General features: G+C 34.6%; 1 protein-coding gene across 1 annotated transcript; it reads right to left on the reverse strand.

The window, feature by feature from the left end:
- Positions 1 to 1,451: 1,451 nt before the first annotated feature.
- Positions 1,452 to 18,383, reverse strand: LOC106061474 (spartin-like). The gene is made up of 10 exons (XM_013219635.2): positions 18,320 to 18,383; positions 16,420 to 16,827; positions 13,921 to 14,214; positions 12,286 to 12,379; positions 10,926 to 11,062; positions 9,877 to 9,946; positions 9,003 to 9,197; positions 7,543 to 7,704; positions 7,023 to 7,113; positions 1,452 to 4,596 (listed from the first exon to the last, which is right to left on the reverse strand). The coding sequence occupies exons 2-10, from the start codon at positions 16,807 to 16,809 to the stop codon at positions 4,419 to 4,421; spliced, it is 1,611 nt and encodes a 536-aa protein (XP_013075089.1). The 5' UTR covers positions 16,810 to 16,827; positions 18,320 to 18,383; the 3' UTR covers positions 1,452 to 4,418.
- Between the last annotated feature and the right edge of the window lie 1,678 nt (positions 18,384 to 20,061).

Genomic DNA, 20,061 nt, shown 5'->3' on the forward strand with positions numbered 1-20,061 from the left:
ATTTATTTTTAAAGGGAATGTTTTTTTCTTGAGGAATAAGAGATTGACCCTATACAAAACAATTAGATCAATTAGATATAATCATTATAAGATATCAGTTAGGCCAGGTTCACATCTAACTTCACATTCACTTTCACCTATCCTTTGGTCTGCTGGACCGCTGGGGCACCACACAAGATCTGACAACCTTCTTTCTCCATTCTTCTCCGTCATTTGCTTTTGATAGAATTTCATTCTGATATTCTTTCTGAAAATATTAAAAACCTGCCTTTTTACCTGCCTGGGTGGACCACTTCTGGGGCCGATTTTGAGTTAGTGGAAACTGTCTTTGTAGCCTTGTTTTTGGCAAGTTTTTATTATTAAAACAGATTAAGCAATTTTTTAGATTTTAGTCACCAAGTTCAATCATCATTATCAAACTCCACGCGAGGGCCGAGAGGCTTAAATGACCTAGTTTCTAGAAAAAAGCCCTGGACAATAGGGCTAACTCTAATGTTATGTTACAACAGTTACAACCAATGAGATCATTTTATTTTTAGCTTTTTTTTTTTTTTAAACGTATTGTTGGCTTATTTGGTGGACGGAACATGCGCAAATAGTGAAATGTATCTAATTTCTTTTTGAATCTTTCATAGCATACTATGCAGAAATATTAATGTGTTAATCTAACTTTTGTGCTAGAGTTAATCCCCCGTTGAGGGGATCTTACGGCGTTCTCTACATCCTTTTGCCTCTCAAGTGCGGACTGGGCGACAATATGGGCCCTGGGATTAGCCTACTTATTAGGCCTACTATCGGCCCACACCTTGCGTATCATCATTTACGGATTTACTTTCACTCATACTGGCCATTTGGTGGCGACCCCATTCTGTGCCGGTCCACCGGGCATTTACCCAAATGCCAATATAGCCAGCCCGCCCCTGATATCTCTCCACTACTATATTTAGAAAAAACATTCTCTAGAATAGAAAAAAACACTTCAAAAACTAAATGGACACATTAATTTCGGATTCCAAAGTTATTATAAATGTTTAACCAACCCCCCCCCCCCCCCAAAATGTCATTTTGTCCTAAAGTTTCTTTTCCATTACAATGCATGAAACCCTATCGACCCCACAATAAAAACCTACAAACGCTTCCCAAGGTCCCCAGCTGGTCAAGGGAGGAGTCAAAAGATTGTAGGTTCATTTAGACGTTTGAGAAACACTTGCCTTAAGGCATAGGTCTATCAACTCTTAACATTATCATTGTGAGATGCAAAGCCTGTATCTAACTTAGAATACTATACAGGCTTACACACTTTAATTATTTACCTGTTCAACCTTCCCATCAATAGTACTTTTTTTCTCACAGCAAGCAAATACAAATAGTTACCTTATAATCAATAAGAAAAAAACAAAACAAAAAACAATTAACTAAAAAAACAAAAGCTGTTTAAAAAAAACCCTGTATGAATGATCACAGTTTATTTTAGGAGGTCATGAATGACAATTTCATGACAGACATTTTAATTGTATAAATACAAAGATTTGTATAAATAATGCACCTTTCACCCAAGTATCAACACTGTCAGCATAAGCAACAGCTCTATTACAGCTTGATGATACAAAGAAACTGAAGACTAGATTTCAAGAGGTCAGGAGTTCAATGTTTTTTTTTTTTTTATCAGCAGTAGAAATGTAAAATAAAAATAAATAAATAAATATGTCCAGATGTAGCAGGTCATAAAACATGAACAATGGAAAGCTTAGTTTATGTGACTCATATAAATAGCAATCAATGTAGAAGCACAATGTGGCATTTCTTTGGCCAACAAATATTAGATAAATAAATAAATTAAAATGTCCAGATGTAGCAGGTCATAAAACATGAACAATGGAAAGCTTAGTTTATGTGACTCATATAAATAGCAATCAATGTAGAAGCACAATGTGGCATTTCTTTGGCCAACAAATATTAGATAAATAAATAAATTAAAATGTCCAGATGTAGCAGGTCATAAAACATGAACAATGGAAAGCTTAGTTTATGTGACTCATATAAATAGCCATCTTAATGTAGAAGCACAATTTGGCATTTCTTTGGCCAACAAATATTAGATAAATAAACAAATAAAAATGTCCAGATGTAGCAGGTCATAAAACATGAACAATGGAAAGCTTAGTTTATGTGACTCATATAAATAGCCATCTTAATGTAGAAGCACAATTTGGCATTTCTTTGGCCAACAAATATTAGATGAGGTAGCGCAGTGGACTAAGAGCCAACTTAGAGTACATACGGTACCAATACTTTTTAATCCCCTGTCTCATCTAGATATCTAGACCTTATGATTTGGAGGCATGGTGGCTGAGTGGTAAAATGCTTGACTTCTGGACTGAGGGGTCCCGGGTTCGAATCCTGACGAAGACTGGGATTTTTAATCTCTGGATCTTTAGGGAGCCTCTGGGTCCACCCAGCTCTAATGGGTACCTGACATTAGTTGGGGGAAAAGTAAAGGTGGTTGGATGTTGTGCCACAGAAACAGATGACCTTTACATCATCTGCTCTGTAGATCAAAAAGTCTGAAATGGGAACTTTACTTTTTTCTTATGATTCGATGTTGTGACCATATAAATTGGACCTTATTGTTTGACATCAATGCACTTCCTCTATAGTCTACACATTGTGAACCAAAAATCTTGTCAGATTTAACAATTCAAAACTATGGACATAACTGTAAAATTAAACATACTAAATATCAGAGCTAAACAAAATAATTTAGAATAGAAAGTAGTCTGAAAGCAGAAATTAAAACTAAATTTTCCAAACAAAAATAAAAAAATGTTCTAAGACATGAGTTCTAACAACTAAAAAAGTCACCAAGGTCATCTGTGCCAATTCCTTTATAAAATGTCTTGAGGTCAATTTACATAAAAAAAAAAAAAATGGGGATATTTGTTAAAGGATAAGGAGTCATAGGTCTAAGATAGTCTCATACTCAGAACTAAATTATGTATTTACTCTAGTGTAAAAAACAAACAAACAAACCCCAAAGAAACACAAGATAGGCTTAATTTTAAAATAAACTAGAAAAAAACAAATTACGTGTGAAATAAACATAAATCATAATAAAATGATTATTCAGTCAGGGCTCAACTGATTACTACAATAAAATGGGCTCAAGCCTCCATGACTGAAGGCAGACATGCTAGCCACTGAACTAGATAAGTGCTTATGAAAACAGAAAGTTTTATAATTATCTATTGTTAGCTTCTAACTTTTGGCTGACGACCTAATTTTCTATACAAGGCTAAACTCCCCATAGTTTATTACTGTCTCTCTCTCTCTATATATATATAAAAAAAAATTATGACTAATTGATACAATAATTGGTCCTTTTATTTCGACTCATTCATACATTGTCATCAATAATTAATAATTGTGCAAAAGTTTCAACTCGATACGAGAATGGGAAGTGGGAGAAATTAGGTGTAAAAGATTACAGACAGAGTGAGTAGATATAAGCTTTGTAAAAATACAGGGGGATTGCAAATATTTGAAACAAATGCATTAGCTATTACGGAGGTGCCATTACTCAAGAGTTTCCTTTTATTCACAGCAGAATTTATTTTGAGCTCAGTATATTATAAAGTGTTAATTACAGGCACTTTCCTTGGTCAATAGTGCAAAGCATTTTTAAGATTCACTTAGGCTAAAATGATTTTTTCAGGAAAAAAAAAAGTTTTCATATTGGAAAATCTTGGAGATCAATAGTTGATATGCCCATAATCAGCTAGCTTGTGGAAAGGAAAGGGAGGGGGGGGGGGAGTATACAGAGCCTCACCACAGTAACGGTTTAAAATGTATCTTACAATAACAACTAAAAAAAAAAATAATTATTGTAAGTAGTTCACAGTTACAGTGCTTTAAAGTATCTATAAATTGAGACAGTTTTGAATCAGGTCATTAACTCTTTCTCTCCGTAATTATTTACCACATTCTGGTGGAATCAACGTTGGTATCGTCAGCTAGGAGAGAAAGAGTTAAATCAGGAGACCCGAGTAACAAAAAACTTTGGAGAAAACAGAAAATTGGATAGGAAAAAATATTGAGTATTTATAAATCAGTCATGAATAGCAACAATTAATAAATAGTGACTGGAACCATTTAGGTAAGATGTCTATTTGATTAGATGAAAGTCATTCTGAGTTAAATCATGAGACCTGAGTAACAAAAAACTTTGGAGAAAACAAAAAATTGGATTGGAAAAAATATTGAGTATTTATAAATCAGTCAAGAAATAGCAACAATTAATAAATAGTGACTGCAACAATGTAGGTAAGATGTCTATTTGATTAGATGAAAGTCATTCTGATAAAAAAACAATCATATGATAGCTGTGGCTAACTTTTTAAAAAATCTTGATCCTAGTGATGCTACACAGATGTTCCTTTGGCTTTCAACATCTCATCATAGACAGCATTGCTGGTCTCCTTGGCTGTTTTCTTGGCTATGGATTTGAGGCTGAGCTTCTTGACATTGTGAGTGGCCATGAGGACATTGCCAGCTGCACACATGGTGTTCTCTGTCAGCTTGGCAGCTTCTGTTCCATAGCTGAAATCAAATTAGCGGAGATTTTCATGCATAGAAGCAAATCTATAAATAGCAAGCTTTCTGGAAGTATTAATAAGCAAACTATTCAAGTAAACCAGATATTAAACCATGTGGGCTGTTGGTGCGTAGGCTATGGTAGTCTAGCACCATGTTTATTAGGTGCACAATTTTTGAACGCACTTTCTTTGTTGTCTTGCTTTTATGCTTATGGAGGGTTTGTTGTTGTTATGCTGGTGTAACATTTTCTTTCGTCTTTGTACCCCTGTTTAGGGTGAGTATCTAAGGCATTACTGCATTTTGCACTTGTTTCGCTGCCATAGCATATTAGACTAGACCTTTCAATTTGTCTTTGCTTATGTCTCTACAGGGAGTTAGTTATGGGATTATCAAGTTTACATTGGAGACTAGAGTTGGCAGTGGGCCAGTGTTATGCGTACTAAGGTGTTGCGTTGTGCGATAGCAAGGTGTAGAATGATTGTTTAATTAATAGATCCACAATATTATAATGTTTTAAACTCAATGATATTACTTCATCAGTTTGTCATTATAACTTACATTCATGTCATTAAGCAATTACATTGTTAACAGTGAGTCAATTATTTATTGTAAGCACGTAGGTGCCCGTTGAATGTCAGGGGCCCGGGCAAATGAGCTAAGGTATTAACACAACCCTGACATGGGCACTTTTTAGCAGCTTAACATTTCTAAATTCTTTGTAGCACAAAGTCATTACAAAGCTTAGGCCAACTCTGTCTGTCTGGTAAAAAAGTTTGTAAATGTTATTTCTCTCACACCCAATCTTAGATCAAGCTAAAATTTTGTACAATTTATTTCTTTTACCTAACAACACAAGAATCAATGATCAACCAATTCTTAAATTAATTAATTGGTAATTTAGTATTTGGTTTTGTATCTTAAGCTACGAGTTTGAATTCATGTTGTCCCCCCCCCCCCCCTTTTTTTGTAAATGCTTTTAAAAACGCTCTGGTAGAATCCCCCCAGATATCCCTTTCTTTCTCTCTCACTCCCCCCTCCTTTCCCATTTTCCAAACTGGTCCAGACAAGTGATAGGATCATAGTGTATTGCGCGAAATAGCGTTAAACAAAAACAATTAGTACAAATATTTCTCATCACACAGATTTATATGTTGTTGGTCTAGATCTATTACAAATTTAATGACATGACTCGTTCAAAGTAATTGATACAATTACATTTCATTTAAGCTTTGTTTTTTTAAAGTATTTTTTGTTGTTGTTTTTTCTTCTTATGTTTTATAATTAAGTTGGAAAGAGAGATCTTTCAACATGGCATCCATGAGGTTGTTTATTTTGTCTTTTTATTTCAAAATCCTATTTTTTTTCTTTTCATTTACTAAAGTTGTTCTTATGCTTCTACAGTAATGCCAACATATTTGTTTTTCTCTCTAACTGAATTGGATTGCTTCAAGAATCTAAACATGATCTTCAAAATAAAAGGGTAAATGAGATAAGGGGATTAACTCTGATTGTGAAAATTCTCAATAGGCCCAGGGAAAAATTGTTGCAGTAACTTTTACAAAGGCACAACTTTACACATAAGGGGACATTAAACAAGTCTTTTTAACTTTCTTTCTAGACTGTCTTTTAATGCTGTACTTATTGAATGTGACATTAATCATACATAATACATATTTACATGGACATTTGTGTACTCATGACATTAGGGAACAGTTGTCATAGTTACTGCATTAATTGTCCGCAGACAATTACAGACGATGCTCCAACACCTCTGAACATTTACTTGCTTTCAAGTTTCAGGAAAACATTTGAAGGTGTTTTTGACAGCTAAGCCTGCAACACACACTGTTTATTACAAGAATAAAAATGTGAAAGGCCTTCAACATCCTATCCCAACAGAGATGGGTTCATCATCTCATCATCTGTTCCTTGATTGTCATTGTATGTGTGCTGTGACAGCTTGCGTAACTAAATTCCTCCACTTTTCCTAGTAAGCAGCAGATAGCAAGATATCAACAGAGAGGCCAGTCCATTCTTTTACATTGTCCAGCCAGCTTTTCTTTGGACGACCCTTTCTTCATGCTCCCTCCACTGTACCTTGAAGAATGACTTTTGATAGTGAGTCATTTTTACAACATCACCAAACCAGCTCAGCTTTCATCTCTTCACAGTATTGAGGAGTATTTCCTTTTTGGCAGCCAGAGTGTTGACTAGTAAAAGTACAAATTCATTTGTCATCTTTGCTGGTATCTAATATCCAACATTTTTCTGCATTGACTCTGAAAGGCTTTAATTCTTCTTTCAGCCTCAGCATCCAGTGTCCGACTTTCAACGCCATATAGGAGTACAGAGATAACTGTAGAAGGATTACTTAATAGAACAAAGTGTGATCAAAGTTGCTACAAAGAAGTCAGCCAGTGTAGACTCACCTGTGCTCTACGACCTTCACACTTTCATCAACTAAAGTGCCCCCAAGACACTTCGCTGCTTTCTCTAGACTATCATACACTTTTGCAAAGCCTGAAAGGAATATAATATTATGTAAGAGATAATAATGGCTGCATTATTAAGATGTATTATAATATGCATTTTGAAAACTAAAAACTAAAAACAAAAGTGGCATCTTCATTAAATTAAACATGCTAATACCAATAATTGACCAAGGAAAATGTTTTAACAACATAGGTGCCTCTCAAAAGCGCTTTAAAGACCTGCTTTAACTGAAATGGAAGAGAGCCCCTGGTTGCATGCGGCTTCAGAACGAGACAGCTGGAGGTCACTTACAAAGGCTGCAGGATACACATTTGAGACCAAAAAAAAATCATAGAGACGGTTGATGATGTCTTAATGTATTTCTGAATGCAAGGAAGCAGACTCATTTCAACATATTTTTAAACATTCCTACAATAGCCAGATCTATATAAAATATAAATTAAAGTTAAGTCATACCTTTTAACCCCGTGTAAGCAACTTCCACCACAGTATCAATCGCAGAAGGACTTCCTATCTTAGAGTCTGACAAGGCGTCGGGTAAAACGTTCAATGTTTTCTCTCTAACAACCGGTGCTACCTCTTTGGCAAGACACACTGTGGCTTCTCCGAGCTTATTGACTAAAGAACAAAATAATTAATCATTAGAATGATTAGGGTGTATTTAGTGTATGATTTGTTGCTGGATCTTTCATTTCCAGCTTGTGTGAGAAATACAGACTATCACACTTAGAGCTACAAACAAGAAACCTAAAAAAAAAAAGATAAAAAAAAACAAAACAAAACAATGCCTCCTTTATGAGCTGATAAATTTTTTTTAAAGAGCAATTATCTTGCTCTTATAGCTGATGATTAATAAATATGAAAAAAAAAATGGAAATGGTATGTGACGATCTGAGAAGGACAGGGACACCATATATTGTACTATTACAGTGAACCAGTTTAAGTATCTTTGTTAAAAATCTAAATGATCTATTGGTAAACACTGACAGGCTTAAAAACAACATGACAATGTGTGCCTGTGTGCATTTTCTATTTTTTTCTTTGCTTAACTTAAAAACTAAATACATATACTACACCATGAGAAAGTTTGGTTCGAAATTGAAAATCAAATTCATTGTGAAGCAGAGACCAGAATACTGATGAGCTGTGAGCTCTTTTGCAGACTGTGCCAAGGAAAAATAGCCTTGCTCAGCACTGCCGTACAGGGTGTTGGTTATGTTGGGCTGAAATGGTAGTAGGGTCTGCCTAAGGTGGATTAGGAAGGGGCATTCAAAGAGGATGTGGATATACGTTGCAGTGTCTACAAAGGGGTAGGTGTGTGGGATTTATTGTGTTCAGAAAGATGGACTTGCAAAATGATGACAACAACTTGTAAAATTGCAGCGGACCAATTCATTCCTCACTTGGATGCAACGTGGATTTGAAAAAATCAAATGCTAGAAATGAGGCCTTAGAGAACAATAACTTGAACTTTAATTTTTTGAATCACACTAATAGTAAAACAAGTGAAGTACCAATTTCAGACTTAGCAATCTTTTGTGGTGCAATTATTGAAAGGTCAGCTATTTCTGTGGCACATGGTTAACAAGGGTGTCAGGTGTGCAGTACAATGACTAAACACCTTTACTTTTCCTCAACCAATGTCAGGTACCCATTAGAATTGGGTTTAATTAATGGGGGCCCAAAAAATACCAGAATTCAAAACCACAGTCTTCACCAGGATTTAAGCCAGAGACCCCCTCGGCTTGGAAGCCAAGTACTTTAAAACTCAGCCTATAGGAAAAACTCAGCTTTGTTCTGATACATAGATTCTCCTTACAATATGTGAGACTACACGAACAGAAAAGAAGGAGCTTATAAAACAGATACAACAAATGCGCCAAACAAAAGATAATCTTAAAAGAAAGTCACTTTACCTACATACTCAGTAACTTTCACAGCACCTCCAGTTGCCTGCCTGGCATAGATGACGCCTTTTTGGAACCTGGGGTCCACGGGGTGGTCAATAGTGCATTTCTTGGTTTTCCTTCGAACCAAATCTGATCCCCTTTGAATTAAACATCTTCCTTTCTTAGCGCCCTCGATCACTCCCCAGGAAATCCAGTTTGCAGCTACAAAAGAAGTTTGAAAAAGGACTTTTGAATTGTTCAATATTTGAAGCAATATTTTCTTTGAATAGTATGCAATAAATGCTTAAAAACTATACAGCGTGCTGTCAGTCTCGATTGCCATTGCCATTATATGTTCACCTTGGGTCAAGAAGGTGAAAGGCATGTGAATCATCTGATATAGAAAGAGGAAGTAAGAATGACTTTTAGTCAGTAGTAACTTAAGTTCGGTTGAGGGTAGTCACTTGAAGTCAGTAGAGACAGTTCACATATTTCTAGTAGCTGTTTTCTGTACTTAGAGCTGGACACATATTATTGAAGTTTATTGTTACCCGCTGTGATGCGGACGTTATTTGTATTCTAGAGGACTTGTAGTATTTTGTACCCACTGCTATGTGGTTGTAATCATATTCCTATATATTGGATTATCTTTGTGTAACTACTATTAAGTGTAGCATATTGCATTATTGAATAAACGTCATATTTGTCAGCTAAAGATACATTGAAGTCAATTTATACTATTTATGTCTGTTACGTATTAAGTGTAGCTCCAGGACGAACAAACCCAGCATTCTTCAACATTTCAAACATTGATGACAAACACATCGTTTACACATGCTAATTGGATTAATATTATTTTACAACAGTAACAGAGAGTTGAATAAGGCACATAAATCCTTACTAGTGAGTATTCCCTTTGATATTGTTGTTAAGTTTTCTAACTGAGAAGAACTTTCAGTTGATTCGTCATCCTGATTTCATAAAAAAAAAAAAAAAAAAAAAAAAAAAAGAAAATTGCTATTTGAGAAATATGTTTATTTGTTTTGCACAATATAAGCAAAAAAGGCAATTTTACATGAATTAAAAAAAAAATTCAATTAACATTCTGATGCACATTAAATTAAAAAATGCTTCAGATGAAGCATGCAATGCCATTGCAATTACTGTAGGTATAAAGTAGTTGCATCGATGGAACTGAGGCCATCATACAAAAGAGAACACAGGAGTATAAGTCCCCTCATAGAATGTGGCAGTCACAGAATAGGAATATGAGGGAATCCCTGGTAGTATGAGCCCTCTGACCACTTTGAACCAGAGCTAAAGTGTCAGGAGGTGTGACCCAACTAGGTAATGGTCTCTACCATAGAAGAATCTTGACAGAAATAAGGGGGGGGGGTGCGGTGGAGGTTTCTGCTGAGAGAAAACCTTAGTGGTTCTAGGGTTCTACAGAGATGGACAGACACTCCATCTACCCACCTTTCTGAGCCTATGAAGAGTTTGTAAGCTAATAAGATGAATTGTAAAATGGGTATAAAAGCGCAGCAACATTAGAGTTAGAAGCTTTCAGAAACTAGGATATGTACTAGTAAGTTTGGAAGTCAAATATTTCTATTTGGCTCAAGATGTCAAATCAATTTAGACAAACTGGTTTAGAACCAAGCATAACCAATAATACTTGTTTATCTACGAAATAAAAACTTGTCTACTCTTTATATTTCTTGACGCAGAAGTAACAGAAACAACAATTTTTCATCTTGAACTGACTCCCTTTACATGTCCACTATTATATGACGAATCTCAAGAAGTCAATGTGTACATAAACTTTTCTGTTTACATTTCTCTTGAGATCTTCACGACAGTGCGACATGTGACCATCCACTGAAACCAAATACTCAAAAACACAATGGCCCCAAGGACCTGCAGCTTACAAGTCAAGAAAATAAATCTTACTTCATACAGTTCAGTCGAAGACACATTGAATAATAATGGCTCATCTTCCAGTACAGTGAGTTTATCAATAAGGGCACGAAATGCGTCTTTGTCCTCTTGGGCTAAATTGGGTGGTAACATCAACGCAATAGCTGCCCCTGTTTCAGATAAATTATAAAATAGGAGTAAGCTAATATATCAACTTTGCAATATATGAGATATTTAAGCAAAATCAGTTATTACTTGCAAAGAATGTTAACATATATATTTGTTATAAATATATATATATGTGAACAACAAAACGAATACTCCTTTTTTTTAAAACCAAACCTAAAAATATACATAAAATATATAAAATATAAGGCGTGAATTAAAATATAAACAAAATAATACAACTCAATGTTTTCAATCACAATAAGTCACATTATAAACTAAAATTTATTTTTGAGATATGCAATGTGCAATATAATTACTACTGGTGTAGCAGGCTGCTTTGGTCATGTGGTTAGCACTTCATCAGGATGGCCCTGAGTTAGAACCCTGCCCATTGGCTTTACCCAATCCCCTGAGCAAAATCTGGTCTTGTTCCTAACAATCTTCATTTCTAAATGAACATCCAAAACTTATAAACCTAAAATTAGATTATAGTAGGAGAAAAAATAATCAGTAATAATCAAGACGCTCAAAATAATCTAAGTGTTTAAGAAAATCAAATGAACTAGAATTTACAAATTTACGAATGAAGACAACAGTACACAAAACAAATAAAGTATTTGAACAGGGTGATAATGTGGACACATGTATGTTTTAAAATATATATTCTCAAATTAAAGCATACACCTCAACGGCGATCTGCCAAAGTGTTTTTGAAAGAAATTGCCATCATGGCTGACAATCAAACAACTCAATGTTTCTGTCTGGCCCAAAAGTTGAAGTGGGATATTCTGAGATCAAACTTTTTGCAAATACCACAATATGATCCATTGCTTTTCACCATATATGTCATTTTGCAATTTACGATGAGGTCCAAACTGCAATTTCCCTGCAGGAGAATGAATGAATTGCAATGTCTTTGATTCCAAAGATTAAGGATGAGTTCAGTGACTATGCAAACTCAGTTGCAACCTGCTCCGCATCTCATGCAGACAAAACTGTTGCTTGCTGGTAGTATAATACAATGAGTGGCAAAAAAACAACAACAAAAAAAACAGAATGGGAAAATAATTGGATTACCCTTCTTTAAAAAAACAACAACACAAGCCAAGCATTTTAAAAACAGCTGGATACCAAAACAGTTTGCAAACAAATGTAACTCAGAATAAAGCATCTGACATGTATATTTCCTTTCTTAAAAAAGGAAAGTTAGAACACATTGACATACCTGGTGACGTTGTGTCTGGAAATAAATAGGCACCATATGAACTGGCAAGAGCAGGGGACTGACCAGGTAACAGTGGGTAAATCCAATCACCGACCTAAAACAAAACACACGATAACATTATGGACATTTTATTTTACATTGTTGTTTAAAGAAATTTTTTAATGTCTATTTCTATATCTGAAATTCTGTGGACATATTTAAATTACAGAGTAAAGATTTAGATCTATTTACTTTTTTTTTTCAAGGTCTTACATATATTTACTTTTCATACCTATTACATGTTTCATTATTAAACACTTCATTCCAAAACCAAGTTTCAAATTGCTCTTATTTCCAGTTATAAATATATGTTAGTGAGTAAACTCCCTTTCAGACTTGCCATCTATAGGGCAGGAATGATATAACAGCAAAACAAATTCTTCTGTTATACACATGTTATATTTTCCCACCCCATGTGAATACACCTATCTTAATCATAGCCACAAGAGTGTTGTCTGCATCTTAGATGAAGGGTTAGGAAATGGAAGAGAGTGTCCTACACCGCAAAGGGATATTGCTGGGAAACACAAGTCAGCTGTACTGCTATTTTCTTGTTAATTGTGGCACACCTAATCAGCCTTGTCTGTAACTCCATGTCTCTGAGCATCAATAAACCAGTTTTCTATGTCAAACGAAATACAAGATGGCGTTAAAGCTAGAGGCTGTGGTGCTTCTGTCTATTTACACATGCTGGTTTCAGGTTGCAAAGGCCAATTCCAGCCTGAATGTAACACGCATTTTAATTTATAGAAAAAAGGAAAAAAAAAAAGACAGTTACATTTGAGATGACAGAGTAATTGTAAGGTAGCTCTGGTCAAATTTTCATTCACATTCACAACAGTAAAAAATAATACACAAAATATATTTTAAAATATTATAAATGAAAGTAAGTAGGTTAAAGTAAGGATATCCGTTTCAGATCTTCTGATCTATGGGAGAGGATGATGTAAACCTTGTATGTTTCTATGGCTGACGGTTAGCAAGGGAGACATGTGGGCAACAGGACCAACCTCCTTTATACAAGTTACCCATTACAGTTACATGGACTCAGAAGCATCCTAAAAATTCCAAACTCCCAGTGTTTACTGGGATTCAAACTAAACCCATTGGTTTGGAAGCCAAGCACTTTATCACTCGGCCACATCCCATTCTAAAGAATGTATCGTCCAAAAAAAAGTGCATTTCATTTTCCTCTTACTAAGCTAACTTTCAAAGTTGATATTTTTTAAAGTTTTAAATGTATCAATTTATAAATGCTTTGCTTTGTTCTGTAAGATGCTCACATAGGTCTCACCAGCCACACGAGGAGGCACAAAGCCCAAGTGCAAAGCCCTCAGCCTCCTGGATGACAAAAATGGTCATCATCGAACCACGGTGGAGAACTATATATATATATATATATATATATATATATATATATATATATATATATATATATATAACGAACTATATATATATATATATATATATATATATAACGAACTATATATATATATATATATAACGAACTATATATATATATATAAACTTAAACTTTAATTCTAATTATAAGCTAATAAATATTATTGTCCTCATATTTAATGGATGAACACTTACTGTGATAAAAATAGGGTTGAATTTAGACCCTCTTTCTCTCATGAGTCTTAACACCTGAAGTGATGTAGGATAGGTCGGTGCACTAATGAGTCCCTCGGATGATATAAAGTACAGCTGGACACCATCTGAAATGTAGAATATCTCCTCTGCATTGGCGAGCCGGTGCTGACCAAGCTCCCCTTTCATCAGGATCTCCCCCAGCCGTGTCAGTTCATCCTCGCTATAAGGTGGCGGGTGCTCCGTTTGACTTACAGCCTCTTCGTATGTTGGCGGGGCAGTGGCCATCAATGGTTTCTTCAAACATTTAAAACAAAAACACCACTAAAATAAATTAATTATGAAAGTAGTGATTTAACAAGTTATTTATGCTAACCAAAACCGAACGAAAATAAATTAATCTTTAAGTATTGACCTACTAATTTTCAATATTAAAATATACATTCTCTGATTGGGATACCTTAACTCAAGAAAAATTGAACAGTCACGACGTTCATTACATCATTACATTTAACTCGAGCTACATGTTTAGTAATATCACTAAATTTAAAGATACTTCTGGACAGGAGACTGAAAATTAAAGTACCAATAAATATACAAATACTAAAGCATAGCTTACAATAACAAAAACATGACCTAATATTAGAATATGACACAGAAAGACAAAAAGATCAAAGCACTTTTCTTATTCCATTTTCTGGACAAGTTCTTAGCATAAGTAATCTTTCTTTCTTAGTGCTATTACAGCACGGAACAGACTGCCTGAAATGGCCAGGAAGACTAATGACTTAGCAGAGTTTAATTAAAATGTAGAACTAGATATGGAGAAATGTAAGGCATCAAATTCTTTTTTTGAAAGAATGTGTCATAATTTTTAACATAAGATCTGCTAACATGACCCTTAATCTGTCATACAGATATGCATGAAATTTCATATATATACAGATTCCTTTTCCTCCTAGATGCTCACTAAGAACTGGATTTGACAGATTTGCTATCTGATCACTGCTAATAGTGAAAAGCCGCAAGCTTTCTATCAAACCTTTGTATTTTTTTTTTCAATATTTCCCCAAAAGACAGCAGTACCCTATACATAAAGCATTAAAAAGATAGTATGAAAATTACATATTTTTAAAGTAAATTCTTTCTTTTCCCTTTTAGGAAGTCAACTTATTTTAAAAATGCCTTTGTCTTTTCCGCTTCCTTTTACATGCAGTCTAAATAAAAAATAAAACCAATCCTAATATTATTAATAAGATATATCTAAAAAATGTTAAATTTTTCTTCCAATAAGCAAAGCAACAACTGGAGCATGATTGCATCTCAAAGGACAGACGTCTGAGGAGCAACAATTTTATGTGCCATTAATTTATGTCAAGTCATGCTTTGCACATGCAGGGCGTGGGTTGTACAATTTTGTTTTTACTTATTTTGTAATTTGTGTGGGGTATACGTGTGTATGGGTTATTTGGTGACCCGACAAAAAAGCGCAAAACTTCCAGACAAAATAGCGCAGACTTATATGTGATATATATAAAAGTACCGGATATGAGTGAAGATCCATCTTCCTTCAATATTAATAAATATAAAAGCATGCCATTTTTGCAGAGAAAGAGAGTACTTAAAAATTTTATCTCATTCTCCTTTACCAACAATGTTTTAAATGTATAACAATTATATTGAAATTTAGTGAATCTGTTCAAGGGTTAGGTGTATGATGATGTGCGATGATTATCTGTGGTATCTTTCTTTGGTCAAACCATCAAACCAAATGGTCTCGCCGCAACATTGGTAAACTTAGGCGTGTAAGGATTAGTTAAGCAGGCCATCACTATTCTTATCTGTAAATACTGCTTTCGAAGAACTAAATGATTGCTTGGCCTGATGTTGTAGGGAATTTCTTTGTGTGACTATTGGGAGGATAACTCTGTTGGTTGCCAGAGATGAAACTGCAGAGTGACTTCAAGATTTCTGACTGCATAATGTTATGTCCAAGAACGAGAACAGGACAATCTACAAAGAACAAACAATTCAGTGGGGGGGGGGGGGGCACTGGTGGATTTTTTCTATGTGACGTTGCATATAATTGAACTTGGTGAAAATTTGTGCATGTGTGTGTGTGTGTGTAAATCTGACAAGTATGGAAGTATATTAGCGTGTTTTCGAAGTGCACTTTCGGAATGTAAATAATTGATATGTTTAGAAATTATTCATATTAGCTTATTATAATTCTTACATAATGTTTGCATATTTATATTTTAAGATATATCTAAAGTGTTTCCTGCAAAATGACTGAAAAATAATGAAAACATTAAACAAAAAAAAGTTTGGTTTTATTCATCATTTACGGTATCTAACGTTTTTCTTGCATGATGCCTAAAAAAGATTTTTACCGTGCTATTTTGTCGGGGAACCCAAAATCTGAGTTATATGTGTAAAAATATGGCATCCCCATTACCAAGAAAAAAAAGATTTATTTATCATTATAAAAAAATATCTTACTTTTAGTTTTAATTTTTTCTGCAATATTTTGAGCCTCAGGATTACTTCCTCTTTTGACTTTCTCATTTTAATTTGATTGGCCCTGGCGTTATCTATCAGGTGCTGTGGGCACCCCAACAGCTGTGAGACATCAAACTCTAAGCAGGCATCCATCAATACTAGTCCATTGTTGTAGTTTTCAATGGCTGCAGTAAACTGATTGTCCTTATCAAACTGTAAACCATCACTGATGTAAATGTAGGCAGCATCGTGGGCTGCCTGAAAGTCTCGATAGGTCACTATAGTCAATAGGTCGATATATGATGGATCTTTTGTAGCCTGTAATTTTGGTGATGGTGTCTTATGATTGGGCCCTGGACAAGGGGGTGTTCTCTTATTTTGACGTTCCATATCAAGGAACTCTATTCTCTGAAATATAAAGAAGATGTGTTTATTAGCCCTAGAACTATATATATATAGAGAGAAATCTATGTAATAAAATATATATTATATTGTAGCCTAAGGCCAAAACCTCCACACAACAGTCATTTTTTGGTCTGTGACTTCTAGATCTAGAGTAAGTAAGACCTATCCTATAATCTATATTAAGTATATTAGTGCGTTTATCACGATTTCTCCTCCCAGCTGTAGTAGTTCACCTGGAGTGTTTGTCAACTCCGGCCGATTTTCCCTTTTTCAGGGCTTTCACTGCTGATGCTACTTTCGAGCAAAGATTTCAAAGTTATACAACTCTGAACAGTATTCGTCCATCTTTTTATCACATCTTTGTCATCAGTTAAGCATCTATTGTTTTTGTCTTGTATTGTGTTAGTTCTTCCATGCTTTGCTTCTTGGTATGCTTTTTTACTGTCATTCCTGTTAAGTCCCTGTTCAATTTCTTGACAATTATTCTCAATCAATTCACATTTTCTTCACTTCTTTCATTTCCTTTTTCTGTTCATGCTTTTGTATTCGTGGACATATTTTGGGTAGGACAACTTTTTCCCTTTAAGCACCCATGGCTTGTCACAAAGTTGGAGTATATCCTCTGTTACCCAGATGCTCTCAAAGGCAATGAAGGTACTGTAAGCATTGGAGGAAATAGAATTACTAACTTGCGCTTCGCAGATGACATTAATGGCTTAGCAGGGACAGAAGAAGAGCTAGCTGACTTGGTGATGGGCATTGACAAGACTTCCGCAGCATATGGTATGCCCATAAATGCTGAAAAAACTTAAATTATGACCAATAGCCAACAGAGCTTTAAAAGGGGCATCAGTATTCACAGTATTGGAGTTGAAAAGCTGACTAGTGTTAGCAGCTTCAAATACCTCGGAGACAATGGGCCAGAATCGCAGTCAACAGTAGCCCTTTCAAAACTGAAAATAATACGGAAAGTTAAAGGCTTAGCCCTCTGCACCAAAATCAGATTGATGCGCTCCCTGGTCATGGCCACATTTTTATATGCTTGTGAGTCTTGGACGCTGACTGCAGAGCTAGAGAGGATGATGATCATGATCCTATCAATGGAACTGAGATGTCTGGACACAGGTCTTAGATCTAGTACTCTTACTAGAATTTACTAGATGATACTAATGATAGTAGATAAGACAAGTAGATCTACTATCTAGATCTAGTGTCTAAGTCTAAAGTGACTAAAGTAAAAGTAAAGTCTAAGTAAGTCTAGTCAACTCTAGTCGTAGAGATCTATGTAGAATCTAGATATAATTGTCTTAAAAATCTATCTAGATTCTATTTTTTTTTTCTAGATCTATTAAATTAAATATATTTTTATAGTTAGATTACGAGATCTTAATCTTAACTAGTTAACCCTATCTATAGTAGTAGATCTAATTTCTAGATATCTTGTACCAGTAGTTCAGTACTGTGTGTCTAGATCTATAAATACGTCACAAATTACTTTTTCGAGACATTTTTGTTTTGTTTTTGTAGCCAGATTTTTTGCAACAGCAAAACCTGATATTTTTAGATACGTTTAGACTAAATATAGAACCAGATCTAGTATTACCAACTAAAAAAGTGAATTATTTACGCACAGAATGCCGTAAAACAGTGTTTTCCAAACTGTGTTCCTCGCGATGCCTGAATAGGTGTTCCACGAACTAGGCATACTGGAATAATTAACTAGTTGGTCACCATGATACCATCGCTCTAAAAAAAAAGTAAAATGTTCCGTGTGAAGTATTCCGTTAAGGAAAAAGTCCACTAACCTCATTAAAGTCATCATTTTTTTAATATTTTAATTTTAAACAAAAGTTTTAATCTCAATAAAAACTTCTAAAAACAATTTTTATTTGACATTTGTACCTTTTATACTATGCATTTTGGAGCTTTTTTACTTAGGGATCCGTGGGCAAGTTTTAACTATATGAAGGAGCAAAAAAAAAAAAGGGGTTTGAGAAACTCTGGTCAAGACAATTCCAAAATTGTGCCGATATGTCTAAAAATGCAAGTAGATCTTGTAGCCTACTGTATAGTAGTGTATAGTTAAGTAATGATAACTAGAAAGCTGAAAATCAAGCAAAATATGAAATGCTTTAACAAAATGTTAAATCTAGAAATTTAAACAAACATCTAACATTTTTTACAAAGTGTATATCAACTAATTCTGTCTGTCTGTGTGTCTGCCTGGAACAATTTTCATAGAGCTACAGGTAAATTCATTCTCTTCACCCATTTTTGGATCTACCTGAAACTTTAAACAATTATTGTTTTATTGTTGTTAAAATAAACGAATCAATAAAAAAAAGAATTAACGAATTAGTAATTAATTATTTTATTTAGTAACGAACAAAAGAATTGAGATATGTGGCTGTGTATGTGGAATTATTACCCTTATTACATTTTGTACACGTTTTTTTTTCTCCCGCTTCTCAATTTCGCATAATTACTCTAGGCGAAGACAATGTGCCAAGTGCCAGCAATTTTGCCCTTCTTCCCCTTAGAAAAATTGATTTTTTTTTAAAATTATTTGTTTTTCTATTTTGCTTGTTTCATATTTTGTACGAAAGTTTTGAGCATTCCGCTATTAGTTTTGTGATCTACCTAGACAATAACGTTTACTTCAAACATCGCTCTCCTGGATTATTAACCGGCAAACTGCACTATGATGCTTCCTGCTGATGTTCTATTAACAGGGCCTAGATGGTTTTCAAGAAATAGTTTTTAGTCAATCAAATTGTTTATCCAGAACACAATGGTTTGCTCCAAAGAGAATAGACTGAATAGTAAAGAGTAGTTAAATGACTTAAATCATATTTGTGCACTCGTCGAGATGTCCATTGAGGGTTCGAGATAAATCCATCTTATGAATCTTTGACCCTGGAAAGGCTTTTATCCAGCGGCCAGGATGAAGGATTGGTTCTTCACCGTCCATTCTGTCTGAAGGCCTCCATCGAGTAGATGATTGTCACAGATGCCATTATAGATTTATTTGTATATTTCACATTTAAAAGCTTATGTGTAAATAGAAATATAAGCCCTTGACTGAGCCTCAGGAATTACCCCACAAATCTAGATCCTTGACAGCGCCTCAGGTTTTACCCGAGACGTAATTACGATGTTGCAAATCTATTGGTTGATTTGAAAATAAATAAAGACATTTTAGCGCCAGAGAATTGACGAGAGTAGAAAGAACGCCAG

The sequence above is a fragment of the Biomphalaria glabrata genome, chromosome 8 (genome assembly GCF_947242115.1).
Source record: "Biomphalaria glabrata chromosome 8, xgBioGlab47.1, whole genome shotgun sequence".
Taxonomy (NCBI): Eukaryota; Metazoa; Mollusca; class Gastropoda; family Planorbidae; genus Biomphalaria; species Biomphalaria glabrata.